At 49.1% G+C, this 27,558-nt stretch overlaps 2 protein-coding genes across 3 annotated transcripts; one reads left to right on the top strand and one right to left on the bottom strand.

The window, feature by feature from the left end:
- Positions 1–1,067: 1,067 nt before the first annotated feature.
- On the bottom strand, positions 1,068–11,989 carry ctsl.1 (cathepsin L.1). 2 transcript variants are annotated; one of them, XM_007894767.2, is made up of 7 exons: positions 11,695–11,989; positions 11,159–11,298; positions 10,551–10,742; positions 8,650–8,841; positions 7,946–8,111; positions 7,680–7,785; positions 1,068–1,112 (listed from the first exon to the last, which is right to left on the bottom strand). In XM_007894767.2, the coding sequence occupies exons 1-7, from the start codon at positions 11,789–11,791 to the stop codon at positions 1,079–1,081; spliced, it is 927 nt and encodes a 308-aa protein (XP_007892958.2). In that variant the 5' UTR covers positions 11,792–11,989; the 3' UTR covers positions 1,068–1,078. The 2 variants fall into 2 exon arrangements, with proteins under 2 accessions (XP_007892958.2, XP_007892957.2); XM_007894766.2 differs by lacking the exon at positions 1,068–1,112 and adding an exon at positions 6,934–7,104.
- Positions 11,990–22,299: 10,310 nt separating this feature from the next.
- On the top strand, positions 22,300–27,219 carry vgll2b (vestigial-like family member 2b). Its single transcript, XM_007894768.2, has 4 exons — positions 22,300–22,634; positions 25,201–25,459; positions 25,797–26,189; positions 26,513–27,219. Exons 1-4 carry the CDS (start codon positions 22,545–22,547, stop codon positions 26,554–26,556), a joined length of 786 nt encoding a protein of 261 aa, XP_007892959.1. The 5' UTR covers positions 22,300–22,544; the 3' UTR covers positions 26,557–27,219.
- The last annotated feature ends 339 nt before the right edge of the window (positions 27,220–27,558 follow it).

Here is a 27,558-nt window from a genome sequence, read left to right as displayed (position 1 = left end):
GGAATGTGGAGTGAAAATCCGCCACGGGCTAACAACAAATGTCATGTTCGGTGTAAGAAAATAGCTGAGCAATTGGTTTACTGGGGAAATCGCTCTGTGTTCCATTGACTGCAGTGAGCAATGGCTGTGCGCAATCGGCTGCCGCGTTTCGACCACAAATACACTTTACAATATGTTCGGGTGAAGCGCTTTGAGACGTCTCAACGATGTGATAAGGTGCAAGGATGTCAAATTCAAGGATTATTATTAATATTATTATCATTAGGATAAAAAAAGGGACAAAAATAGACACTTAACGCTTTGAAAACCCGCCCAGACAGACGGCCTTTCAATCCAGCCTGGTTGGTATTAGCAGCGTGCGAGAGGGATCAGGGTTTCAGCAATCTCTGGAGATGATGTGCAGTTACTACAAGATCCAAACTCACAGATAGCTAAAGGGCTAAATCAATAACACAGGTTATCCCTGTCGAAGCTTAGCAGAGGTCTGCGTGGAATATAATTAAAGCTGCGTCCACATGGCGTTGGCTTCAAAGGGCGATGATCTCTGTTGAAAAGTTCAAGGTTTTGCTGAATCGTTGTCGCCAATGACAACCACACAGCGAGGGCCAACAGTCTCTAATTCCTGTGCTATTGTTAGACTCCGTGTTGGAGCTTCCCGCACAGACTGAGGCATGTCAGAGAATTCCTGTTACCCTTACAAATCTGCCTCATTTGTGGGATGTGGCGGGTCACGCACTAAGCTCCCTGTTTGCCTGCGGGTTCCTTATTACAGTGATCCTCTGAGACGTTCCTCATCGACACTTATCTTCGTCGATTGGCGGATCGCTTTCCGGCGGGGTGGGGGGTGGGGGGGGTTAATGATTCCCTCCCCGCCAACCCCCCCCACTCCCACCACTCCATCCACGACTGCTTGTGGGACTCTGCTGTGCGCAATTGGTTGCCGCGTTTCGCCCACAAAATAGAAGTTAATAGCTTGGGAGGAGAGTTTAGAGACCGTGTCGGTGCGTGAAGTTGCGACGCTGCCATCTGCAGGCCTTGATCTCACTCTTTTTGGCACCTGATTGTCTTCCCCGCTTCCCTACCAGTCAGTCGCCTCTCGATCTCGCTCCTCACTGCAAAACAAAATCTTACCACGTTACTTACTGGCTGCGTTGGCTGTGACTATGTGGCCTCCTGTAACCAAACCACAACGCCAACAACAATAACAACGCTTTCCACGGCGCATTTCACGTCGGGAGGACGTTAAGGGTTTGCACCCGAGCTGGGGGGGGGGGGTTGGAGTCAAGAGGGGTGGAGGATAAAGTGGGGGTGGCGGTGGCTGAAAGCACGATCATAGAGGAAAGTCTTGAGGTGGGCCTTGAAGGACTCAAGGGAGGGAGCAAGGAGCAGGGGCTCCGAGCTGGATTCCAGAGGGCGAGGGCAGAAAGGCTGAAGGTCCGATGATGGAGCGGGCAGGACGGGGGACATGGAGCAAATAGGCCAGTGCCCGCCCGCCGAGCGGAGGGACTGGTACAGGTTGGTGTTGTGTTAACACAGATCCGAATGGACCTGAGTCGACTGGAATAATTTAACGCACAAAGTACACAGTCACTCCACTTTACAGTATATTCTATGATGCGCGTTGCTTCAACGGCAAGGATTATTATTATTATTATTAATAATAATTGGATTCAGAGCCCAGCTCAGTGTTGGAGCCTGAGTAGGGTAAGAACACTCATCGCAAAGTGACTGGTGGATCTCTGCAATTAAATAACCAGCTTCCAGATTAAGCGGGCGAGAGAGAGAGAGAGAGAAAGAATTAATTCAGTGGAAGTCAATTGCCTCAAAGAAGTTTTAATCTTTTTAACCCGAATGCTAATTACCTAATTATCTTTGGCCTCTCGTACAGCGAGCTAATTAAATTACTGCGAGGGCGCGGATAGCTTCCCACTGATTCGGGCAGGGAGTTCAAGAGCCCTGATGTGTGTATCGCTCACCCCCTCATTTCCCCCGCACTCCCAACCCCATGCCATCGCCTCGCCCCTCCCGCCCGCCCCCGCCTTTTATATTCAGACGGGTCACTGTGCTCGCTGTTCAATGATCCACGGCAGCGTGCATGTTACTGACGTGCGGCTAACGTGTTAACATGCCGTTAACACGACTTGCCTCAGTCCCACCAACGATTGGAAACACAGGAAAAAAAAGAGCAGGTCATTCAGCCCCTCGAGCCTGGTTTGCAATGATCTGTAACCCTTACACCAATTACCCCACGTACCTTGACACCCTGACCTAACCAAAAATCTATCCACCTCAAGGCAAATGTCTGGCGCTTATTGCAGAAGGGAAGAACATCAAGGGTTAATCCAGTACTTTGCTTTTAGTTAATGTTCGTGTTTCCCCCATCTCCCCCACCGCCCCCCCGCCCCCCCCCCCCGCCCAGTAAATCTCTCATAATCTGTTGTGTAAATTATCATAAGACTCATGACGAAATCAGCTCATGTCAGCTGTATTCTGTATAGACTAATTCCCCGCAGCTTTTGTTATCTCTGTGTCTTTCTTTTCATTGTCTTTTTGCGCGCGTGCGTGCGTGTGTGTGCATGTGAGTGTGTGTGTGTGTGCGTGCGTGTGTGTGTGTGCATGTGAGTGTGTGTGTGCGCGCGTGCGCGTGCGTGTGTGCATGTGAGTGTGCGCGCGTGTGAGTGTGTGCGCGTGGGCCCACTATCTCCCTCCCATTGTAGTAATTCCATAAAAATGGAGTAATGCTGTCTCTCTCTCTCTCTCTCTCTCTGTAGCATTGTTTCTGAATAGAAAGCGTGTAAGACATTAATTGTATCAAAGCCTCACTGTCTGAGAGAATCGAGACGTACCCCTTTAAAACCGGAGACTTTATTATTGGTAATGATGCTTCCATTTGTCTTTCGCTTCAGGAGGACGTCTCAAAGCGCTTCACAGCATAATATACTAATAAATAATAATAATAATAATCCTCGCGCTTTGATGTGGCGCCTTATCACATCTTCGAGGCGTCTCAAAGCGCTTCACAGAATATACTGCGGCGGCTGTATATACTGTGAGCGAAGCAGGGCAGTCGATTGCGCACAGCAGTGTCCCACATACAGGCGTGGATTGAGTGACCAAATTATTATGTTTTTTTTCAACGGAATTATTACCCCCCTGGGAAAGCGATCCGTCATTCCTAACTAACAGCCGGGTTCCGACTTACTACTGGGCAAACGGAGGCGTGAGCGTGGAGTGAGGAAGCTTGCCCAAGGTCTCGCCCTGCCCGGGGAATCAAACCCGGATCCTCTCGCTTGCGAGGTGAGAGCTCTAAACACTACGCTAATTGCAGGGATCTGCGAGTTATGAATCTGCCTCAACCATACCTCACCCCCTGCCTCCCCCCCAACCCCCCCCACCCTCAATGTGATACCAATGTGAGCGCGTCGCTATGTGGGTAAGCTCATGCACAGTCCGCGTTACTGACAGTGACCCGCGGCAATGGACTGGCAGTGAGTAAATCTAGAGATGGCAGCTGAACACGGCCTCCGATGCTCACGGGCCATCCATCACCCAGAGCCACTGACATTGACAAATGCTGGAGTTCAGGGGACAATAGCTCCTCATCAGCCGCCAAACACTGACACACACGAGGCTGTGACAACGGCTGTGATAGAGGAAGAGGGTCTGAGAGACAGGAGAGGAGTCACTCAGCAAGCACTCAGCAAGCACAAACACACAGAAACACACGCAGACAAACATGCGCAGACAAACACACACATATACTTGTACTCACACAGAGACACACAGACAAACACGCACAGACAAACACACACATATATTTGTACTCACACAGAGACACACAGACAAACACACACATATATTTGTACTCACACAGAGACACACAGACAAACACACACATATATTTGTACTCACAGAGACACACAGACAAACACACACAGACAAACACACACATATATTTGTACTCACACAGAGACACACAGACAAACACACACAGACAAACACACACATATACTTGTACTCGCACAGACAAACACACACACACACAGAGACACACACATAGACAAACACACAAAGACACACACCCACAGTCACACATATTATAATAATAATCCTTGCATTCGCGTACATATCCACACACAAACAGAGACACACACATAGAGACATAGGGACAGACATGCACACACACACACGCACAGACACAGTGACACAACGATACATATAGAGACACACGCGCATTTTAAGATTAGGAGTCATTATGTTGGCCATTAGTTGGTTGCGGGGGCTTTGGTGGGGTGGGGGGGGGGGGTTGGGGCATATTATATTACAGAGTCCTTTGATGTGCTCAGACCCCAGTGTAGTGCCGATTACTGATCGGATCTAACAGCACATGAGAAGGTTTTTACAATGAACCGAACCAGTCAAATAATATATTAAAAAAACTATTTATTTTGATTACTTTTTCTTCAACCCCCGCACTGAGCTCCCGCCCCAGGCTGATGGTTCAGTGCGGGGGAGAGAGGTGGGGGGGGGGGGGAGTAAGGGGGGTGAGCAGAGAAGTGGAACCCAAGCAGATTATCAGGGGGATAGGGAGTTGCCAGGTGCCAGGGGGGGAGGGATTTATATGCGAGGGGGGGGGAGTTGAACTTGAAGACGATCTATTCAGAGACGAGGATGTCATGTTCATTGCACCTCTTTGACCCACGCTTTCGGTTATTTTCCCCTCTCCACCCCCACGGCTCTGCCCCGCCTACGCCCCCCCCCCCCCCCCCCACCACCACCCACCCCTTTCCCCCTCCCCACCCGCCCGCACCCCCGCCGCCCCAGGCTTGGGTGCCCATCCAACCCCCCGAGATGTTTGAGACAAAGCACGACAGCGAAGCTTAACCTGTCACCGCTCGAGTCCCGTGTCTGGATTAGTGTCTGGTACACACATTCCATCAGTGATTCCCAGTGACCTTGCATCAACCTCTACCCCCCCCACACCCCCCCACCCCATCCCCTTCTCCTCGCCAGTGTAGGGCATCGCCCCCTGGTGATGATTAACTGTGTTTCTCGCTCGTTGCTCCCCCTCACCCCCTCTTTCTCTCGTGCGTTGGCGAACGGGTTAAAACCTCACTGTAACTATTCCGGCTTCCGAGCAGTATGTTAAAACTGTTTGCCTCTCCCCCCCCTCCCCTTCTCCCTCCCTCCCCACCTCACAGTGCGGCACACTGGCAGTGATCAGAGCGAGACTGTCTGTACGATGCCCGCTAACATATTATTATCTTAGGCTGATTTCCTCTCTCTCTCTCTCTCTCTCTCTGTTCGTTAATTACCACTTGCAACAAAGCAATCAAACTTCTTAATAACCGCTGCAGAAATGCTCGGCTCTTAACGATGTGTATCTATCTGATCGCTCGGTCATTTGCTCCCTCGCCCCTGGGTCAGGAGGAGGTTGTGGTTTAGGTCTCTCTTCCCCCCCCACCCACCCACCCACCACCTCCCCTCCCCTCCTTACCCCACCCCAACCAGGTGAGGGTCTCTGAGCTCCTAGACGAGGCTGGCGTTCTGGGGATACAATGCTGGGGGAGGGGGACAAGTACTGCGTTGTCAGGGGGACGTTGCCGCGGATGTTAAAGATCTTGTGACGCTTTTGGAAGGAAGGAGTCTTACTCCCCCCCCCACCCACCCCCCACACCCCCGCCGCCCCCCCTCCGTGTCCTGACCGACAATCCACCAGATACACCGCTGTGCGCAGTTGGCTGCCGCGTTTCACCCGCAAAAACGCAGTCACGACACTTCACAGTGTGTCCTGTGAAGCGCTTTGGGACGTCCTCCCGACGTGAAAAAGCGCTATATCAAATGCAAGGATTATTATTATTATTATTATTATTTGAGACGTCTCGAAGACGCGATAAGGCTCTGTATCAAACGCGAGGATTATTATTACGTACACTTTACTGCAGGTGGCACTGTTGGATTGGGTTTGCTCAGACAGCGGTGACCGCAGAGGCAATGCATGTGGATTTTACGGACAATGCGAGGACGAGACTAGAGAGGATTACGATTGAGGCGGGTGCGAGAGCCTGTGAGAGGGTCAGAGCGACGGAGGCATAAACCGGGGGTCGGCCAGAGGGTCTGTGATTGGGGCTCACACGTCTTAAATAATAATAATAATCCCGGCATTTGACAAAGTGCCTTGTCACGTCTTCGAGACGTCTCGAAGCGCTTCGCAGAATATACTGTAAAGCGAATCGACGGTAGATTTGTGGGCGAAACGCGGCAGCCAATTGCGCACAGCAGCGTCCCCGCAAACAGCCGTGGATTGAAGTGACCCAATTATTATTTATCGTAGTCTTGGGATTGCAGAGTCGCCGGAATTCCACCCAAGTCTCAGCCTCGAAACGAGACGAAAAGGACGCCACTATTTAGTGGTAACGTTTAACATGTGACGAACTAGCACGCTCGGCAACACATAACACACAAAGAACCCCCTCTCCCCACCGCACCAACACCACCACCACACCCCCCCCCCACCACCCTAACACAGGAACGCTCTTAAAATATCCACGACAGATCTCAGCTCGTTCCTCTCAGCCTGTTCGATCCACGTAAATGACGGTCGGTCACAAAGGCTGAGCGAATACTGAGAATTTATTATTGTTATGTGCACAGGCAGCTGCTCAGAGACGTCCGGGATTAGTATGTGGACACGTGACGTCACAGCCACTCGTGATGCATGCACACACGCTTAGCACCACGGAAGGTTATTGCACGTCGCCTGTTTAATAATGCTTTCTCGCACGGTGGGATATCCAGCAAATGTGGGTTTTGTGTGTCCGAGGATGTGGTTTTAGGAGCTCGGAGTTGGAGAACGGGAGGTGTTTTCCCCGGGGGAGGGAGTAGGAGCAGGAGTGGGAGTGGGGGTGGGGGGGGAGACAGGGGGAAGGGAGAAGGGGATCGCTGACCGGGAACCCCAGGCCCCATCTTGCTCGGGGAATGTACCGAACAATCCCGGTTCCCAATTAGACCAGGGGGTAACTGGCAGCGGTTGCAACGCCGCATTGATTCCCCCGGTTCCGTGACATGTAGATGTATCCATCATCGCCCCATTCGATCCCCCAACTGAATGGAAACAAGAGAAAGGAGAAACACGTCTTGACTGTGTGGCTCAGTCAACAGCCGTCTCGCCTCCCAGGTCAGGACTTAGAACTCGTACAGTCTAGGCTGAGACTCCAGCTCAGCACTGGGGGGGGGGTGGGGAGAGGGCAGGGGGGGGAGGATTGCCGCATTGTCAGGGGCACCATCGCTTCAAACGAGACGTTAAACCGAGCTCCCCGTCTGCGCCCTGTCCAGGCGGACGATAAAGACTCCCCCCACGGCCCTGTTTGAAAAGAGAAGGGAGTTTCTCTCTCTCTCTCTCTCTCAGTCTCCCGGTGTCCTGGCTGACACTCCCCCAGGTGACAAAAATCGCTCACTCGCTTCGCTCGCTGTTTGAGGGACACTCAATGGCCGTGTGCAAATCGACTGCTGCGTTCACCCCCCCCAAAAGCATATACGGTTGCAGTGTATCCTGTGAGGGGCTTTGAGATGTTCCCCCTGGCGTGAAAGCCAATGTAAGGCTTATTATTACTGTTACAGTCTTGCTGACCTAGTGTGGACGGTGGGGATGTGATTTGGAATCTAGTAAACTCCTGTACCTGTTCTTAACCAGCCAGTAATCCTCTCCATACAGAGATCCGTAGCCCACAACTAGAACGCCGTGATCCAGCTCGGTACTGCTGCAATCGGGCTCGTTGTAGATTCCTGCGGACATGTTTAACAAGGGCTCACTTGTCACAGGAGGATTGATGGGGGACCTGATCGAGGTCTTTTACAACGTCGGGCGGGGGAGTAGGCGACGGGTAGTGGATTGGGGGAGTTAAGCAGGTCGCAGAGGTAAATGACTCCCTAATCCGCTGGTTACCTGAGGAGTAAAACTGGAACGATCCGTGGCTTGCGTCAATGGCGATGGAGATTGGGCCGACGGACGCGGCGGCGGATTGTAGATCAGCCTCGCTCCCGGCCGGGAGGTTGATGAATTGAGAGAAGGTTGCCCCAACCCTTCCTCCCCAGGACCTGCACTGTTCATCCTGAGGACCACAGACACAAGCCAGTCACTCCCAACGGCTCACAGCTTCACCCAGATTGCGTTCGCGTCGGAATAATAATAATAATAATAATAATAATAACATTTGCATTTGATGCAGCGCCTTATCTCGCCATTGAGATGTCTCAAGTTGCCGTCTGTCGCTTCCAACCGCTCTTCCCCAACCCAACACGCTTTCCCCCGCTTACTCAACACTTTTGGAGGGAGAGGTTTAAAACGCGCAGTTTCTATTCCCTAACGGGCGAGGAACGTCCCTCGAATTCCCGGCAGGTTGAGGTCGGAGCTGCGGATATTCAGCGTGTTTGGAATCGTGGCTTGCGATCCGAGACGGTTTTTCCTCACGATTGTATCTGAAAGATTAGGGTCGGGGTGGGTGGGGGCGGGGGAGAAAAAAAACATGTCCGCCCGTGCGCGTGGAACTGGAAGGGAAACGGCTGGGAGCTGAGGCCGTGCGTGCGCAGACGTCGACGTTGAACGGGATGTGCTTGGCCCGGGATTGGGAAGGCTCGCTGGGCGCTTACCTGGGCTTCGTACGGATAGGAAGCTTCGGTGTCAATCCCGCCGTTGTCTATGACATACTGAAACGCGTAGTCCATGAGCCCCCCGTTGCAACCTTCATTTCCATAACTACCGGAGCAGTCCACGAGCTGCTGCTCACTGAGAGAGACCAGGACCCCAGTGTTTCTGCAGTGCTGACCCTCCATAGCCCCCGTCTGTGAGGGCAAACACACACACGCACACACACACGCACACGCACCCACACGCACACACACCCACACGCACACACACACGGCCGCCACATTAACAGGAATTGTTGTGACAAAAAAAGACCAAGTTCCGTCAAGTTCGACTTGGACTGGACTTGAGGTACAGGTCAGCCGTGATCTTACAAAATGGCGGAACAGGCTCGAGGGGCTGCATAGCCCACAACAACAATAACAACAACAACAAGTTACACTTGTACAGCGACCTTCGCGTCGGTCAGGGTTTTTTGGACCCGAGCTGGGAGTTGTTGGGGTCAGGAGGGCTTGAGGGTGGGGAGTGGGGTTGGTGGTGGAAGGTGGGGGCTACTCCTGTTTCTGTTGGTAGTCGCATACTACAATAATGGAGATGTTGGTAGCAATTCATTCTGTGTGGATCGGTCGACAACAAACAGAGAGGGAAACTTTGGGAACCATAGATCGATCCAAAGTTGCCTGGTTCTATTTCTGTGAGGCCGAACATGTCCAAAAACACACACGTCATCAAACGGATTTTACAAATTCAGCAATTGCACTTTTCCTACTGAGAAATATCTGTGCGCTCTGTGGCCATCAGTAAAACAAGTTGGACCCCTGAAGTTAATAGTAAATTGGTGTTTTGACTGAACATCATACAGCGACGACTTGCAGTTATATAGCAACCTTCAGGCAGGGTCAGAGCTCAGAGAGCTTGGATACAACTTGGAACTGAGTCCTCTTCCCCACAGCAATAATAATAATAATAATTGTAATGATCCTTGCTTTTGATATAGCGCCTTATCGCGTCTTCGAGACGTCTCAGAGCGCTTCACAGAATATACTGTGTATTTTGTGGGCGAAACGCGGCAGCCAATTGCGCACAGCAGCGTCCCCACAAACAGCCGTGGATTTGAGTGACCAAATTATTATTAGTTATTCTTTGAAGGAATTATTACCTCTGGAAAAGCGATCCGCCAATCGACTAACAACCGGGTTCTTACTTACTGCTGCGTAAACAGGAGGCGGTGTGTGTGGAGCAGGGAAACTTGCCCAACGTTTCGTCCAGTTCGGGAATCGAACCCAGGTCTTGATTTCAAGATTCTCATCCTCACCTACAAGGCCATTCACGGCCTCGCTCCCTCCTACCTCTCCAACCTACTATCCCCCTACCTACCTGCCCGTACCCTCCGTTCCTCTGGCTCTGGTCTGCTCCACGTCCCCCGCCCCAACCGCCCTACCATCGGTGGTCGGGCCTTCAGCCTCTCAGCCCCCAGGCTCTGGAACTCCATCCCCAGTGCCTTCGCCGCTTCCTCCCTTTCCTCCTTCAAGGCCGGTCTCAAAACCTTTCTCTTTGACCATGCCTTCAGCTCCCCTCTCGACTCTCTTCCCCTCCTCGCTCCCTCCCTTCCCTCCCCTCACCCTGACCATTTCTCCCCTCCTTGCTCCCTCCCTTCCATCACCCTGACCATTTCCCCCCCCCCTGCTCGGGTCATGACCCAACTGTGCAGCGCCTTGGGACGTCCTCCTGACGTGAAAGGCGCTTTATAAATGGAATCTTGTTGTTGTTGTTGTTGTCTCTCGCTTGCGAGGCGAGTGCACTAACCACTGAGCTGCAGGACTGCACAATCAAAACAACTAGTGCCCCCCCTACCCCCCCATAACCCTCTCCCCGTCTCTCCCCCCAACTTCGCAGCGTCACTTACAGCACTGAAAGCCCAGCAAGAACCACAAGAGCTCTGGTCTTTGATAGGAGTCACATAGCCCTCGTCTCTCCAGTCCACTTGACTGGGGAGGCTCGGGGATTGGAGATTCGGAGCGGTGGCAGCTGCTGTCTTTGTGACATTGGATCTCCGCAAACATTTCCCGAGGACCAGCCTTCTGTACTCCTCGTTTTCCTGGTGAAATGAAATAAACTCTTGAGCGACAATAGCACCCGTCACGGAGAGTGGCATCCCAGAGCGCTTTGCAATGGAAATAGAGAATCGCTGGAGTTTTCTGTTGGGGGATGATGGGTGTCAGAGCACGGGATGGGGGGGGGGGGGGCTGTGGAATAACAGTATTAATAAGAGTAATCCTGGGGTTTGATACAGCGCCTTATCACTTCGTTGAGGCATCTCAAAGCGCTTCACAGAGGGTACTGTAAAGCGGTCGGTTCGAACGAGTCGTGCGTAAATTAGGTGAAAGATTTTATATTGACCATATCACACGCTCCGTTGATATGGTCACTGATAAATCCGTCTTGATTTACATCCCTGCTCCCACCCCACCTCCGTCACCCATCTCCCCCAAAACACCCAGGCAGAACGTTTACCAAATCGGCAAAGGCATTCATTTCCAACCGGTAGGTGGTCAGTCCCCGGTCAGCCAACATGTTGTGTTCGAGAACTTTCTTCAGGTTCGTCAGCCAGATCTCAACGCGTTGGACTTCTTCAGAAGGAGAGTAGGATTTGCCTGTCAATGAAAAAGCGAAACCCCGATTTAAAAGGCTTTCCGAGTCCCTAAACGTTGATTTATCGCCAACTCCAGAAATGTTCAGTCTCGCAAGAAATGAGCGTTAAAAATAGCAACAAAACACCCCCCCTCCTCCCCACAAGTTAAGGGGAGGCTGTTTGTCCCATGTTGTTTGTTCCTCTTCCTTTAACGTGACAGAGCTTTGAATCCCGTTTCCCTCGCCCCTTCTTTTAGAAAACGTATCGCTCTCTCTCTTCACGACTGTGGGCAAATTGGCCGCAAAAATACAAATTCGCTGCACTTTACAGTAAAGTCCTGTATTATTCCTTAATGCCCTTACTGGTCAGATAAAGTTCCCGGGGCACTATGTTCTAGTTAGTTCAGTAGCAAAATTACCAAACTTAGCTTTCCACTCCTGCCAATTGGTGTCCCAGATATAGCCTGGAATCCCCTCAGTCAGGGAGGCGATGGCAGCCAGAATCAGGATCTTCATTGTAACCAACGGGAACTTCCAGCCCAGAGTTTGGCTCAGGAACTTTCAACCCCGGAGCGATCTCACAGCCAGTGTTTGGAGCTCGAGCCTGGGGATGGAAATCTTCACCACTCCTGTGCCTCTTCCACTTTTGTGGAGCTTCCCCCCTGAATTAAACCCCTGACGGTCCAAGCAGAGGATTTATACTTTGTCTCGCTCAGTGTCTGACTGCTGGTAAACCACATGATGCTCATAGTTACCAGCAAAGCGGGAGAGGAAAAGACAAGGATTCTGAAACACAAAACAGGAAGTGTTTAACACCATACACCAGTGTATTAGATCTCAGTAGATCCTTTAACCCCAGTAATTCTCGTCTTCGCTCTGTAGATATCACGTAAGATTCACCCCACAATGCCTTGTCTGTTCCATTTACGTTATGGGACAATGTTTAACGTTAACTGGGGGTTGGGGGTGGGGGTGGGGGGGAGCAGAGGAAGGTAACAGTGTTTAATATTATTTAGTTTGATTGGAAACTGAGTTTTGAATAATGCCAGGGGATATTGGGATGTATTTTTTATCCAACAGTAAATAAATTAGCCACAATCCATGAGTCAAAAGTTGAGTTGGGAAATCTCTAAAACTTTCCAGTACGTGGCTAGAATTTTATTCTTAGTAGTTTGCCCCGAGAGCTTCCCTTCCTGAGAATTGACACCAATATTAACCTGCGATTACAGTCCAAATGTGGAGTCCTGTAGCTCAGTGGTTAGAGCACTCGCTTTGCAAGTGAGAGACCTGAGTTCAATTCCAGGCAGAGGGCGAAACCGTGGGCAAGTTTCCTTACTCCACACGCCTCTGTCTATCCAGCAGTAAGTAAAGAACTTGGTTGTCAGTTGATTGGCACTTTCTGGGAGGAACAATAAAAAAATTGCGGACAGTTTGTGGGACGCTGATGTGCGCAATTGGCTACCGCGTTTCACCCACACAGTAATTCACTTTGCAGTGCCTTCTGTGAAGCGCTTTGAGGCGTCTTATTTTATAATTGTTTTATCTTCATGACGCGATAAGGCTTATTATCAATATTATTGCTATCACTGGCAACTTTCTGCCAGGCTGTGCTTTTACTCGTGACATGTTTTAGCGAAAATGAAACCGAAAAAAATACTGGGTTTCACTGTTTCGACACAAAAGGAAAAAAAAAACACCCGCCATCGTGTATGTCAGCAAGTCACAAGGAAACATACTTTTTATGGACGGCAGGGAAATTATTTATCAAAAATGATTGGAAGAACTGTACATTCTTTTCATCAAAAAGGGTCAACGTAGTACTGTAACAATGCAAAGCTCCAGAAATACAACAACAACAAAGTCAATGTCACTGGACAAAGCTCAAGGTGTCACGTGTCTCTCACACCCCAAGAAAACAACACAGCACACTCCTGGTTCATTTTTAGACGGTGCCTTTTGTGTCGAGAGGATGTCACAAGGCGCTTGACCTCGGGTGCCCAAGGATGGGGTAGGAGAGGGGAAAGATGACCGAAAACACTAGGGTTAGGGTTAGGGTGGCCATCTAATCTCATAAGGTAAGATGGGGGCTGGTTGTCTCAAACGTACTCGCTTAGCAGGGGCTAAAAGTAGCTTCGCTGGACAACTTTGAGGTCAGCTTCCGATTACATTTCATATTTGCTTGGGAAGATGTTCACTCCTCCGAGAGCGTCATCTTGGACTGCAATCTCAGGTTAGTAACGATGTCAATACTCAGACAGGGAAGCTCTCGTGGCAAACTATGAAGAACAAAAGTCCCAGTTTCTAGCTGTGTACTGAAAAATTCCCAACTCCACTCTTCTGTCTCATGGACTGTGACTAATATATTTACCGTTGTGTAAAAAATACATCTCAATACTTCACTGGCGTTATTCAAAACTCAGTTTCCAATAAAAATAAATAATTTTGAACGCTGTTATCTTGACTCTGCCATTCCGACCACTCCTCAATTATCTTTTCCTCCCCCTCTCGACTCTCTTTTATTTTTGATCTTCTCATCTTCTGCTAACAGTTTCCCTTCGACAGGAGAGGAACAGAGAGAGCTTTCCTGTTCAGGGAGAACGTTAAAAGATCGTCCCATTGGGTGAATGGAACAGAGAAGACACTGTGGGGTGAATCTTATGTGATAGCTACAGAGCGAAGACGAGGATTCATGGGTTTAAAAGATCTACTGAGATCTAATACACTGATGTATAGTGGTAAATGCTTCCTGTTTTGCGTTTCAAAATCCTTGCCTTTTCCTCTCCCACTTTGCTGATAATTACAAACATTATGAGGTTTTCCCAGCAGTCAGACGCTGAGCGAGATAGAGTATAGATCCTCTGCTCGGATGGTCGCTGGTTTAATTCGGGGGAAACTCCAAGAAAGTGGAAGAGGCGTAGGAGCGATGAAGTTACCCCCTTTAACTCGTGTTGTTTTTTGTGCTATTTTTAACGCTCATTTCCTGCGACACTGAACATTTCTGGAGTTGGCGATAAATCAACGTTTAGGGACTCGGAAAGTGTTCTTTTAATGTGAGTTTCGCTTTTTCATTGACAGACAAATCCTACTCTCCTCCTGAAGAAGTCTGACACGTGGAGATCTGGCTGACGAACCTGAAGAAAGTTCTCGAACGCAACATGTTGGCTGACCTACCGGTTGGACACGAGTGTCTTTGCTGATTTGCTAATATTATTATTAATAATAATTATAATTATTATTGCAATAATAATCCTCGCGTTTGATACAGCGCCTTATCGTGTCTTCGAGACGTCTCAAAGTGCTTCAGATAGATTCTGGTACACACCGTTAGGGGTGAGCATTTCTGCAGCGGTTATTAAGAAGTTTGATTGCTTTGTTGCAAGTGGTAATTAACGAACAGAGAGAGAGAGAGAGAGAGGAAATCAGCCTAAGATAATAATATACTGCAGGCAGTCTCGCTCTGATCATTGCCAGTGTGTCGTACTGTGAGGTGGGGAGGGAGGGAGAAGGGGAGAGAGAGACAAGCAGTTTTAACATACCGCTCGGAAGCCAGAATAGTTACAGAATAGTTACAGTGAGGTTTTAACCCGTTCGCCAACACACGAGAGAAAGAGGGGGTGAGGGGGAGCAATGAGCGAGGGGTGCGGGAGCAAGAGAGCGAGCAACAGTGCGAGATCGAATGGAAGAGAGTGGGATGGAAAGAGAACGAGAGCTTCAAAATCTGTGCCGTTATTCTAGAATTTGCTAATATTCTAGAGGTTGATGCAAGGTCCCTGGGAATCCCTGTGATGGAATGTGTGTATCAGACACTAATCCAGTTTCAGGACTCCAGCGATGACAGGTTAAGCTTCTCTGTTGTGCTTTGCTCTCAAAGTGCTTTATGGGGTCGGGTGGGCACCGAAGCCTGGAACAAGGGGGGTGGGCGGTGGGTGGTGGGCAAAAGATGGGGAGATGCTGTCAGCGGCCGAGGTGTGGGGGCGCTGACGGGAGCCAAGCAGGAGCGCCTCTGTCTTGTTGACATTCAACTGCAGGAAGTTGGCTCTCATCCAGGACCCGATGCCCGGCAGGTAATCTGTGAGGACAGCAGTTGTCCTGGAATTGAGGGTGGAGGCAGAGAGGTAGAGTAGGGTGTCAACCTCATACATGTGGAAGTCGACCCCACGTCTGGGGGTGATGTCTGGGAGCGAGACGAAGGGATGGAGTTCCAAAGGGTGGGGGCAGAGAGGCTGAAGGCCCCACTGGCGATGATGGGAAGGCCGGGCGGGGCCTTGGACCAGGCCACAACGACGACAACTTGCATTTATAGAGCGCCGCTCATGCAGGGCAGGCTCTCAGAGCGACTGGGTAATTCGGCGCTCCACCAACACAGCTCTCCAGCAACGCACAAACACAGTTCCTGAGAGCAATCGCCTTTGAGGCGCTCTGGGACCTTGCAACTTCCTCGTCCCTGTAACAAGACGCAATGATTATATTAAGTAGATGGAGCCTTGCAAATCAGTCACTGCACACGACAAGCAGCAGGTGGTAAAGTGATCCAGGTTCTAGTGTGTCCTCGTTTGTTAGCGGGAGATGTGGGTTCTGAATGGACGGGCGACTGAGGTCCTTTCTTAGGGACGGAGCCATTTCCCTTTGTCCCGAATTCTAAAAAGAAATAGCGTTCAGTCCTCATCCAACCAGTGCAGAGAGACAAAGGGGTATTGACAGTAGCAATGGACGGTTTCCCTAAATGTCAACCGAGGTTCCTTTAGAGTGGGTCTGTTCCTGCAGCCTAGGGTCCTTTCAAAGCGGTAACCTTAGCAATTGATTGGTATAGAAATTGGTAATTAAATGTGGCTGTTAGTCTGGTTATTAATGATGCCTTTCACTAACAACCCATTCGCATGTTGGCTGCATCCAACATCAGCCACACTTTGCCTGTGAGCTCTTGTGTTGCTGATGTTTAATTGGGTTGAATTCACATGTAAAGCTCCTAGTAACCTTTGTACCACAGCGTCAATTATATACAGTGAATCACAAGACGGCTGGATTGGGAATGAGCAACCCAATATTGTCCAACAACCTCTTAGAGAAGTCAGTTCTTTGTACCCATTCCCCACCTGCTAATGGCCTCCTTTGTTACAAGAATATAATTTGAAGGTTTGTGTTGGAATTGAAACATGAAAACCAGTAACATCCTTGAATCTATCATCAGCTGTTCAAAAGCCAGACAGGTCACCCCAAGATAATATTAAGAAGAATAATAATAATCCTTGCACTGGATATACAGCCTTATCATGTCTTCAAGACGTCTCAAAGAGCTTTGCAGAATTACAAAATTACATTTATATAGTGCCTTTCACATCGGGAGGACATCCCAAGCCTTGGTGCTGTAAAGTATATTACGGAATATACTGTAAAGTGAATTGACTGTATATTTTGTCCTAAATTCCCCAGTTAAAGTAGGTTGTGCACTTCACGGCTGTTTGTCTAGAAATACACAGTCACTACACTTGACAACCATTCCCAAGGGGGTAAAATATAGGGCATGTGGCGTGATAATTATCACGGCATTCAAGAGGCAAACGGTTTGGGTGTAGTGCTGGCTGTTCACCACAGGAGAGCAGGCATCTACATCTCATTGAGTTGATCTTAATACGTATAAATGTCTCATTACTAAACTGGCAGAAATAGTTCGGAATGAAACATCGGAGGAGAAATTGGACGGACACAACGAGGGAGAGGGCATTGGAATGGGATTAGAGTAGAGAGCTCCGGTGCAGGGGGGAGCGAGAACCAGCACGCAGGCTGTGAGCGGTACCTGTGCTGGTGCTCGCTCCCGCACGGCACTGCGCTGCAAGCTCTCGACTCTATTTTTCTCTTCGAAAGCCAGGAGCAGAACACGGCATAAGCCCTACTTTTTGACCCCGGCTAATTTGCCGTTTTTGTTTGCCGTTTGTAAACTGTTGCTCGGCTCTCTGTGAGTGCCAAGTAGCCGTCGCTGGGCGTGTCCGTGCTGAGGCACGGCTAGCGTGGCGGTGGGCGACGTATCGGGATGTTTCGGAGGCTCTCCCATTCATGTCGGTGGTGAGAAACAACGGTGGGTTCGAGCCCACATATCGGGGACTTTGGGGCTCACAATCTAGGCTGATGCTCCAGTGCGGCGCCGGGGGGAGCGTGGCCTTGTCAGAGGCTTCGTGTGAGATGTTGAGCGCTGCACCCCCTGAGACTGGCACAATTCCTGCTCCTGAACACTATCCGGAGATCCTCTCCCCCCTCCCTCCTCCACCCTTTGCCCCCTCCCGCCACCCCCCACCCGATGAAAGTGAATAGTACCATTGGCTAAGGTGTCCCATCCGATCCGCCAATTGACTAACAACCGGGTTCCGACTTACTGCTCGGTAAACACCAGAGGAGTAAGGGTAACAGAGAATTAAATGAAGTGATGGCCATCTGACATAATGCCTTGCACATTGGAGGTCGTCTTGAAGGGTTCCACGGGACTCACGGCAAAGTGCAGTGACTGTGCGGCCCATATCGCCCAATATCCGTTGCGGTGGTTTAGTAGAGGTGACCGAGTCTAGGCTGCAGCTCCATTTCCCCAGCAACAATGTGCTGAGGGTTTCATACATATATAGACTCGGGTCATTCCACACCAGATGAGATAATTGATTTTTTCTTGGTGCCTCCTTAAAATAACCAGCGTCACCGATAAAATATTTGATTTAACCCGTTCCTGACATTGAGTTTGTGGACTGCTATGTAGATGTGGGTCACAGAGCCGTTAAACCACACACTCACACACACACTCCCAGTCCCGTGAATTTGCTCCATATCTACTATGGCTGTGAAGGGGGCAGGCGGCCAGACAACAACAACAACAACAAATTTGTATAGCTCCTTTCACGTTGGGAGGACGTCCCAAGGTGCTGGGCAGTCAGGGATTGGAGAGCTAGGATCAGGAGGGGTGGAGGGCAGGAAGGGTAGGGGTAGGAGGGTGATCAAAGGTCCGGTCGAAGTGGAGGGTCTTGAGATGGGCCTTGAAGGAGGCGAGGGAGGGAGGGAGGGAGGGAGGCGAAGGGACTGTGGGATGAAGTTCCAAAGGGTAATCAGAAAGACGGATGGGATTAGATAATTAAAAGCCGTTGAGGGGGGGAGTGTGGGGTGGGGGGCGGTGGGTGTGGTTTACTGGACTTGAGGTGCGTAATGCAAAGTGGTCTTAGATTGTAAACTCAAAGTCCTGATGAAAACTCGAAGCCGCAATGCTTCTGTCTCCCAGGCCAGAGTGCTATTGACTGAACCAGGCTGAGTTACAGTATGAATTGCCGCTATAAATCAAAGGCACATGATTCAAGCTGCCCACGTTGCCTATCTCTGTCGTCAAACCTACCCACAGAGCTGGCTTGCATCGTGTCCTTGTGATCTCTCCCCAGCTGTCCCACCAACACGACTCGACTAGAGTTACAGGACAAGTTACTAAGTTTACTCTCCGGCCTCCGGGTCACCAGGTCTCGGGCACATGACTGGATGATGTGGGACACCAATGGTGCTGTCACATCGAGAGGCAGGTGCTGAGGAACTGGCAACAGGAACCTGAGCTACAAATGGATGTTGACCTCACTTAGACGGACGCACTGTAATGGGTGGTGAATCCTATCTATGGAGGCTGCTTGCTCTCTGGTGCTTATGACATTTAATAATCTGATCACTTCAATCCACGACTGTTTGCGGGACCCTTTTGTGTGCAATTGGCTGCCAGGTTTCGCCCACAAAATATTACAGTCAATTCACTTTACGGTATATTCTGCGAAGCGCTTTGAGACGTCTCGAAGAGGTGATGAGGCGCTATATCAAATGCAAGGATTATTATTATTGCTATAAAATTCTTAGGCTAAACTGAAATGATAGACCAAGGTCCAGTTTGATGGTCCCAGAGCTCTAAATGGAAATTAGATGGGAGTTTTACCTGATGTCCTGACCAACAATTCTCCAACATAAATAATAACAAAAACATCTCACGTTTGCAAGCTCTCTGGAATGCTACCCTGCATGAGAGGCGCTATATCAGTGCAAGTTATTGTTGTTGTTGTTTATGGGCCAATGCAAATTGGCTGACTACCGGTTATGCCTCCAAATGCACAGCACTGCATTTGGCATGAATTAATCTGGGAAGCTTTGAGACACGTCAGTGAGGTAAAGGAGGTAGAGTTCCCTTCCATCTTTTCCTTAAAAGCAAATTCCACTCCTGTAATTCCTAAATACAAACAGATGGACTCCAAACCTCCGACCAGCCAAAGGACCGTCCCCATACAGTTGACTCATTTATTTTCGATCAGGGATCTAGTTTATTTTTACACAGGCGCGTTTTAGAGCACCAGAACTTAAGAGTCGCTGGACGAAAGAAGACTGAGGTCCATCTAGTCCAGTCCGGTTTACCTCCCAGGCAGCCCCATGCACATGTCATGTCCTCATGTCTACCTCTTATTGTCTGCCCCACTTGGCAAAGCAATCACCGTCGCAGTTTCTTTCCTAGTTTGGTCACTTTGTGTCTAGCTGTCTGATACTCGGTCCTTGTCGAAACATTGATTGCCGGGGAGAGAGGACAAATGACTGGAGGCAGCTGTCGTGGGCACTATCTGTGGGCTGGAGCATTTAATACGTCCACTGTCGTTGCAACTGTCACTACATCTCCACAAACACTCGTCGTGTGATCTACTGTCAGCAGCTGACTGTCAGAACCTCTCACCCGTGTCTTCAGGTTTGTCGACACATGTTTGCCACGGATGCCGTTGCACCCCTTGGCTCCTTGCCCCGGGAATCACTTCCTGAGGTGTTCCCGTTAGTTAGTGACTCTCCTGAGCTTTCCGGTTGATAACCTTCTTCGAGACGCCTTGAAGAATTGATAAGGCGCTATGTCAAATGCCAGGATTATTATTGTTATTATTCCTATTATAAATTGGCCATTCACCTCACCAGCTGCGTGCAAATTGGCTGCAGGGTTCGCCTAATAAAAACGCAGTCACTACACTTGACAGCAATCCCCTGTGACCCGCTTTGAGATGTTTCGACGTTCTAGGCGTGATATCCGATGGATAATGTACGATTACTGCACGAGCAAATGTGGGGTGAAATGCTTCTCTAACCGTTGACGGGTGTCCTAACATTGATGCTTTGCGCCGTAGGAACAAGCCGGGAGGCCCGACGGGATCACAGGGGCGGGCAGGGTGTTCGGGGTGAAAATGGGCACGGAATTTATTCCAATCAGCTGCAATTCCGCACATCGCTGGGATACCTCCGAGCCTGCCTTCAATCACAACGAGAAAGCCGCTACTTAAAATGCCTCGGCTTCTAATGAGATGGCGTGTGAGAAGTTAGCAAACCAGAGGACACGGGTTCTGCCGTTGTTTGGCCGTTTTGTTGGGAGGTTTACAAACAGGTGGTTTGATAAATAGCTCGAACGGCATTCCCAGGATTCCACGCATTGCGAAAAGAGAAGGGAGTTTCTCTCTGCCTGGTGTCTTGGCCGACAACTCCCCCCCACCCCCCCACACCACCCACCCCACCCCGCTGCGCCCCCTCCACCCCAAAGTAAAATCATTTGTTCACTTTGTGGCTGTTTGTGGGACGTCGCTGTGCGCAAATTGGCCATTGCACGTCCGTTCTGCATAATCCCGCAATGCCATAGGAAAACGCATGGGAGTTTCTCTCGAGGCCCCTTTCTACCCGGAGTGTCTTGAACCTACACACCTCTTGGCACAGCCACAAACCCAATCTCCACACCTCCAGCTCAGGTGCAAACCCTTAGCCGTCCGGCGCCTTGGGACGTCCTTTTCCGACGTGAAAGGCGCTGCGTACGTGCAAGCTGTTGTTGTGTTGCGGCGGTGGTGGTTGTTGTGGTTGTGGTTGTACGCTGAAACTGCCGCGCTGGTCAGCTGGTAACTAACCAGACGGAGGTGACTGGGAGACGCTGCGAGGATTTGCAGCGAGGTTTAAACCAGCTTGTCATTACATCACTGCATGAAACGAGCTGCTGTATTTATAAGTGTGTGTCAGTTCTCCTTCCAAAAAAACAGCTGTTTTCCAAGAATCTATATATATCTCCTGTAACTCAGACTTTGTCCTGAAATAGTGCAAATGAATTGTGCAGTTATTTAAGATGAGAAGCAACTTTTATTTTTGTTTTAAATCTTGCTTGCCATTAACTAAAAATAACTGAAACGTTTTTAGCTGTTAATTCAGGTGTCTCTTTCTCCCACCCCCCCCCACCCCCTGCGCACACAGCAAGCGATTTTGACCTTAAATTAAATGACAGGGTGTCGATTTGTAAGCTATTATTTTGTTTCAGTGAAACAAAGTTTAATTTATCTCTTAAAACGTTTCTTAAATGAAACTGATGTGACCGAAAAATAATTATTCGTGTTTTCTTCATTTAAAAAGAAAGATATTTTTCAAAAAAAAATGTGACCTGATTAGATTTTTAAAGAAAAACACAGAATAATTCACTTTTCTTTGAAACCACTGAACCATCCAGTTAGGAAAATGATTTGCTAGAAAGGAATAACCGTACTGGTTCACAACGATGATCTTTAACACAACTTCGAAATATTTTGGGGGGGATTTAAAAAGCGCAGATAAAGAACATTTTCCAATTTAAAGAAATAAAAAAAATTATTATTTTTTTTAACATCTCTCAGTTCAACAGCTATCAAATCCCAAATCCCCAAAAGTATTTAAACTATTAATCTATCTATTCGCCCCTCACTTCCCTGACCCACGTTCTTTCTATTTTCCAGGCGCTTCTCCACGACGTGATGAGGTGCTATATCAAATGCAAGTATTATTGTTATATCTTCGATCTGCAATTCGGGGGTGGGGGGGGGGTTTAATAACGTTGAGGATTAATCGTTAAATACTAGGTGTGTGAAAGGCGATTGGTTTGAGGAGAGGAGGAGAGAGGGGCGGAGGGGGTTGGGGGGATAGTGGAGGTAGTTCCTTTGAGATGCTTTTCATCCTGGGAGGGGCTGTGGTGTGACTAGTGTCCTGTGATGTGCGTGTTTGGGAACCTTGCTCAGTTGCCCAGACAGACAGACATCTTTTGCTGTCACTCATTGTATCCCCAAGAGAGGATCCGTTTGCTTCGCTCACTCTCTCTCTCTCTCTCTCTCTTTCTCGCTGCCTCTCAGTAACTAGGGCTGGACAATTCAAGAAGAGTTTCTCTCTCGCAGGAGAGGTAGGAAGGAGATGGTTGGATCAGAGCCTTGCGCTGCCGGCCACCTCTGCCCATGTCTTTAGCGCCATGACCTGTTTGGATGTGATGTTTCACATGTATGGAGCTCATCACCCTTATTTCACAAGCGCCTCAGCCTTCACAACTCAATACCCGCAGGTAGGCACCGGTCATCACTTGGCACTTGTGTTCTTGCTAATTTGTGGGTTTGTTTTTTAACTGTTTATTTTTATATTGGGGATGGGGGAGGGAGGGTTGCAGGGAAACTTGCACACGATTTTATTGGATTAAATTCTATTCTCAGAAACTGTTGCTCGTTTTACTGGTAAGACTAAACCTCGTAAATGCCTTTCGTCCTACTGTGCAGCCACCTCTGTTCTCCTTGTATTCCCAGCGATTTGTTTTTGCCATTTTGTGTTTTTCTAGCGCAGTGAAATTCCCCAAAACACACACACCTACGTCTCTTTTAGATTTGGTATAATGCACGGTAACCCTTGCATTTGATATTGCACCTTATCACGTCTTCGAGACGTCTCAAAGAGCTTCACAGTATAGACTGTCAAGTGAATTGTCTGCAAATGTTGTGGGCGAAGCAAAGTTTCTGTTTAATCTGCGTTAAACAGAAATAAAGCCAACTGGAGTATCTATGCACAAATTGTTTTTATTTTGTTCCACAAACTCCTGAAGGACTCCTGGTATGTCATCGATCAGCAGCCTTTAATATCGGTGAAATATTTAATCTCTTTTGGTTTGTTTTCTTATGGGTTAAAACGTTTCATATTAACTTTGACTGACTTTGATCTTCTCGTTTCGAGCAACATTGGGGGGAAATGTTGATCGGTTTGTTTGTTTGCTCGTCTGGAGACAGCAATCAACATGGGCTGAACCGAGAAATCTGTTTCGCTTTGTAATTAAACTTTGTAATTTGAATGTCTAATGCTTCCCAGGTCAGTCCTTCTCTTGTACAGTGAAGTGAGCACATCATTCATTCCTCATTCCTGCTTTTTCGATCAGTGCAAACAGCTTCTGCGTTAACTCCGGTAGCACCCGGCGTCCTGTAGCTCAGTGGTTAGAACACTCGCCTCACAAGGGAGAGGACCCGGGTTCGATTCCCAGACAGAGAGAAACCTTAGGCAAGTTTCCTTACTCCACACGCCCAGTTGTTAGTCCCAGTTACTCCCAGTTGTTAGTCGATTGGCGGATCGCGATTCCGGGGGTAATAATCCCTTTAAAAAATAATATTAATAATAATAATCGTTGCATTTGATATAGCGCTTTTCACGTCTTCTCGACGTCTCAAAGCGCTTCACAGAATATGCTGTAAAGTGAATTGACCGTATATTTGAGGGCGAACGCGGCAGCCAATTGTGCACAGCGGTGTTCCCACAAACAGTCGTAGATTGAAAATGACCAATTTATTATTGTTTTGGTTTTGGAGGGATTATTATTAGGCTCTGTGTGGCGTAAGGAAACTTGCCCAAGGTTTCACCCTCTGCCTGGAACTGAACCCAGGTCTCTCGCTTGCAAAGCGAGTGCTCTAACCACTGAGATACAGGACTCCAAATTAATAATAATTTGGTCACTCAATCCATGACTGTTTGTGGGACGCTGCTGTGCGCAATTGGCTGCTGCGTTTCGCTCAGAAAATACAGTCAATTCGCTTTACGGTATATTCTGTGAAGCTCTTTGAGACGTCTCGAAGACATGATAAGGTGCGATATCGAATCCAAGGATTATTATTACTTTCATACAGTAGCTATCAAGTGCGCTGATTTTTAATGCCTCAGATATCGAAATTGACATCGTAACAAAATCACAGCTCTTACTTTCATTCATTCTATTTTCTCAGCAAGAAATTAACGTCCGGAATTCGGCAAATTCTTAGACGGAGGCTGGAATTTGAAGCCGTTGTTTTTCTGGAAGTTTCTTTTCAGAGCTGCGGGAAATAAAACAACTTCTAAATTGAGACCGAGTTCACCAATTTGCTGAACTACGACGTAAATAGTGTAAAACGGTGTTAAAATCTACACCTGGGCAGAATTTCTCCCTAAAGAGTCAGAAGCTTATAACGAATAACTGTGTACGGTATTCCTAATCTTCTTCATTAACTCAGATTTTTCCATTAGTGTGGGACGGAGATTAACGGAATTATAATAATAATGATGATGATAAATATCCTTGCATTTGATATTAGAATGAATTTTTCAGTCGGTGGAAAGCCAAAGTAGAATTCATCAGGAAAACACACCGAAAAAGTAATAATTATCCTTGTGTTTGATATACGGAGTCTTTCGTCTCAGGAGACTGTGTGCAATCTGTGCTTCGTAAGATTCTTTTGATCTTACCGAAGTATTTAAAGCTGGGGGTGGGGGGGTTTGGGGGGAGGGGGTGGGGGAGTGCGGGGGGAGGAGGTGAGGGAGTGCGGGGGGAGGGGGTGAGGGAGTGTAGGGGGAGGAGGTGGGGGAGCGTTGGGGGAGGGGGGGGAATATGGGGGGAGGGGGTGGGGGAGTGTTGGGGGGTGGGGAAGTGTTGGGGGGGTGGGGGAGTGTGGGAGGAGGGGGTGAGGGAATGTGGGGGGAGAGGGTGGGGGAGTGTGGGAGAAGGGGGAGGGAGGGCTGGAGTATGGTGGTGGTGGTGGTGGTGGTGGTGGGGGGGGGGGTTGGAGGTCAGTGCCCGTCTGTAACCGCACTAACGTCAGGCGGTGGGTGCCATCTGTTTCTTACAGACTCTGCCGCTTTACCCCCGGGTGCAGGAAGCTGCGATGGAGGGGGTCGCTGTGGGCTTCGGTCACCCTTCGTCCTCGGCCAAAGGGGAATCTCTGCGAGAGAAGGGGAGCCCCGAGGCGGAGTACATTAACCCCAAGTGCGTCCTGTTCACGTACTTCAACGGAGACATCAGCAGCGTGGTGGACGAACACTTTACCCGCGCTCTGAACAACTACACGGCCGAGGGCAAAGATTGCAAACAGAGCAAGCAATCGCCAGGTAATAATAATAATACTATAATAATAATAATATTATAATAATGTGATAATAATAATAATCTTTACGTTTGATAATGGCCTTTATTGCGTCTTCGAGACGTCTCAACGGGCTGTACATTTTGCGGGCAAAACAGTTGCGCCCACAAAGAGTCGTGGATTGAAGTAATTTATCATTCTTATTTTTTTTGAAGGAATTATTACAAGTCCCCAGGAGTGGGGGGTGGTGGTGGGAGGGAGGGAGGGAGGGGAAAGGGCTGAGGGTCCTCAAGATGCATCGTCAAACGCATTATATCTGCCTGTGTCCTCACTCAGCTCTTTCTGGTACCTTTCTGTTTCAGAAGCCTTGTCGCCTCTCGCCCAGCGGACCTTCCCGGCTTCCTTCTGGGACAGTAATTACCAGCCCCCCCCAGGCTCGGCCACCGCCGCCACCGGTGGCTTGTGTTCCCCGGGCTCCGAGACGTACCCTCCGGCACTGCCCCCCCAGTCGCTGGAGCACTGGCACTACCCACCCCTCGCCCAGCACAGCACCTCCTACCACCACCCTCGGACAGTGCACGAACTCTACCCAGTCACCCCCAGCCTGGACCCTCACTATGGCTCGCTCCTCGTCCCGGCCATCAGGTCATCTCGCCTCCCGCCAGCCCTCGGCAGCTCAGAGACCCCCACACCCTGGACCGGGGTCTTCCCCACAGCGGAGGTCACACAGATGTTAAACTTGAACGTCGATGCAGGTAACACTGGCTGCATCGTCACAGTAAAACTGGTTACATCATAACTATGATAACAATAATTAATAATCCTTGCATTTGATTGTATTTATACTATCTGTCTGTCTCTCTATCTCACTCCCTATCTCATTCTCTATCACTATGTAACTCTAAGTATACCTGCATCTCTCTATTTCTCTCACTCTGTATATTTCTCTCGCGCTCTCTCTCTCTCTCTCGTTTGTCTATTTGTCTCCATCTCTCTCAGTCTCTCCATCTCTATTTCTCTACCTCTATCTATCTGACACTCTCTCTCTCGCTCTCGTTCTCTCTCTGTCTCTGACCAGGGCTGCAGCACCACGACAAAGCCAAAGACCTGTTCTGGTATTAGCCTCCGGACTCTGCTCGCTGCTGGAGGCTGGGAGTGAGGTGCTGTCTTTCTGCAGTTGGCTCCTGCTCGCACCCACTGATCTCCCAGCAGATCTGACAGGAGACGGAGAGCTTGTGAGCGAGCCCCAGCAAGGGACGAGCGAGTGCTCTGAACATACAACAAACACGCTACACACGCGCCTGTTCCCCATCAGCCATTGTCAGCACAGAACTTTACCCGAGGGAAGGGTGCACGGACAGGTCCTGATATTTGGGACGTCCTCCCGACGTGAAAGGCACTCTATAAATGAAATCTTGTTGTTGTTGTTGTTGTTGTTGTTGCGGAACAGAGGAACGAACACAACACCTATTTATTTCATTGACTCTCGAATGGGAAACAGAACGGACGAATTCTTATACCTTTTTTTAACTCATGTTGGTGATTTCTCTCTCTTTTTTCTAACTTATCTTCTGGAAACTTATCTGATTTTGTTTGGTGGTAGTTGGGTGTGGGGGGGGGGGGAAAGGTTTTTTTTAATACTTTCTTCTCTAGCTAGCTCTCTCTCTCTCTCTCTCTCTCTCGCAGCTGTCGAATATGTGAAGATTCTCCCCGGGAATTCAACTAACAGTTTAAATAAGATTAAACGGAACAACAGAAATAATAAAATCAGGGGATTCACTTTGACGGCGGTTTCTGTGTTTTTGTTCTCTCGGAGGCGTCAGGAGTGATAATGATACGATCAGAATAATAATAACATTAATAATAATCCTTGCATTTGATGTGGCTCCTCATCACGTGGTCGAGACGTCTCAAAGCGTTTTACAGAATATACGGTAAAGCGTATATTTCGTGGGCGAAACCAGCAGCCAATTGCGCACAGCGGTGTCCCCACAAACAGCCGTGGATTAAATGTCCGCATTTTTTTTTTAACGCTTTCAAGGCAACCTCAAAGCTTACAAATAAAAAAAAACCCGCACTAGCCCATTGCGTGCTGCAGAAGCTGACGCACTGCTTGGCATCCAG

Source organism: Callorhinchus milii, unplaced genomic scaffold (assembly GCF_018977255.1).
Source record: "Callorhinchus milii isolate IMCB2004 unplaced genomic scaffold, IMCB_Cmil_1.0 Scaffold10, whole genome shotgun sequence".
Taxonomy (NCBI): domain Eukaryota; kingdom Metazoa; phylum Chordata; class Chondrichthyes; order Chimaeriformes; family Callorhinchidae; genus Callorhinchus; species Callorhinchus milii.
Note: the sequence above shows the minus strand (reverse complement) of the source record. Positions and strands in the feature narration are given on the sequence as shown.

Bases quoted from the DNA above. Each gene is read 5' to 3' on its own strand.
- vgll2b (XM_007894768.2), top strand. From the start codon at position 22,545: ATGACCTGTTTGGATGTGATGTTTCACATGTATGGAGCTCATCACCCT. The intron at 22,635-25,200 runs GTAGGCACCGGT...TGTTTCTTACAG, and splicing joins TCACAACTCAATACCCGCAG to ACTCTGCCGCTTTACCCCCG. The intron at 25,460-25,796 runs GTAATAATAATA...TTTCTGTTTCAG, and splicing joins ACAGAGCAAGCAATCGCCAG to AAGCCTTGTCGCCTCTCGCC.
- ctsl.1 (XM_007894766.2), bottom strand. From the start codon at position 11,791: ATGAAGATCCTGATTCTGGCTGCCATCGCCTCCCTGACTGAGGGGATT. The intron at 11,299-11,694 runs GTAATTTTGCTA...TTTCATTGACAG, and splicing joins GGAGTGGAAAGCTAAGTTTG to GCAAATCCTACTCTCCTTCT. The intron at 8,112-8,649 runs GTAAGCGCCCAG...TGTGGTCCTCAG, and splicing joins CCTATCCGTACGAAGCCCAG to GATGAACAGTGCAGGTCCTG.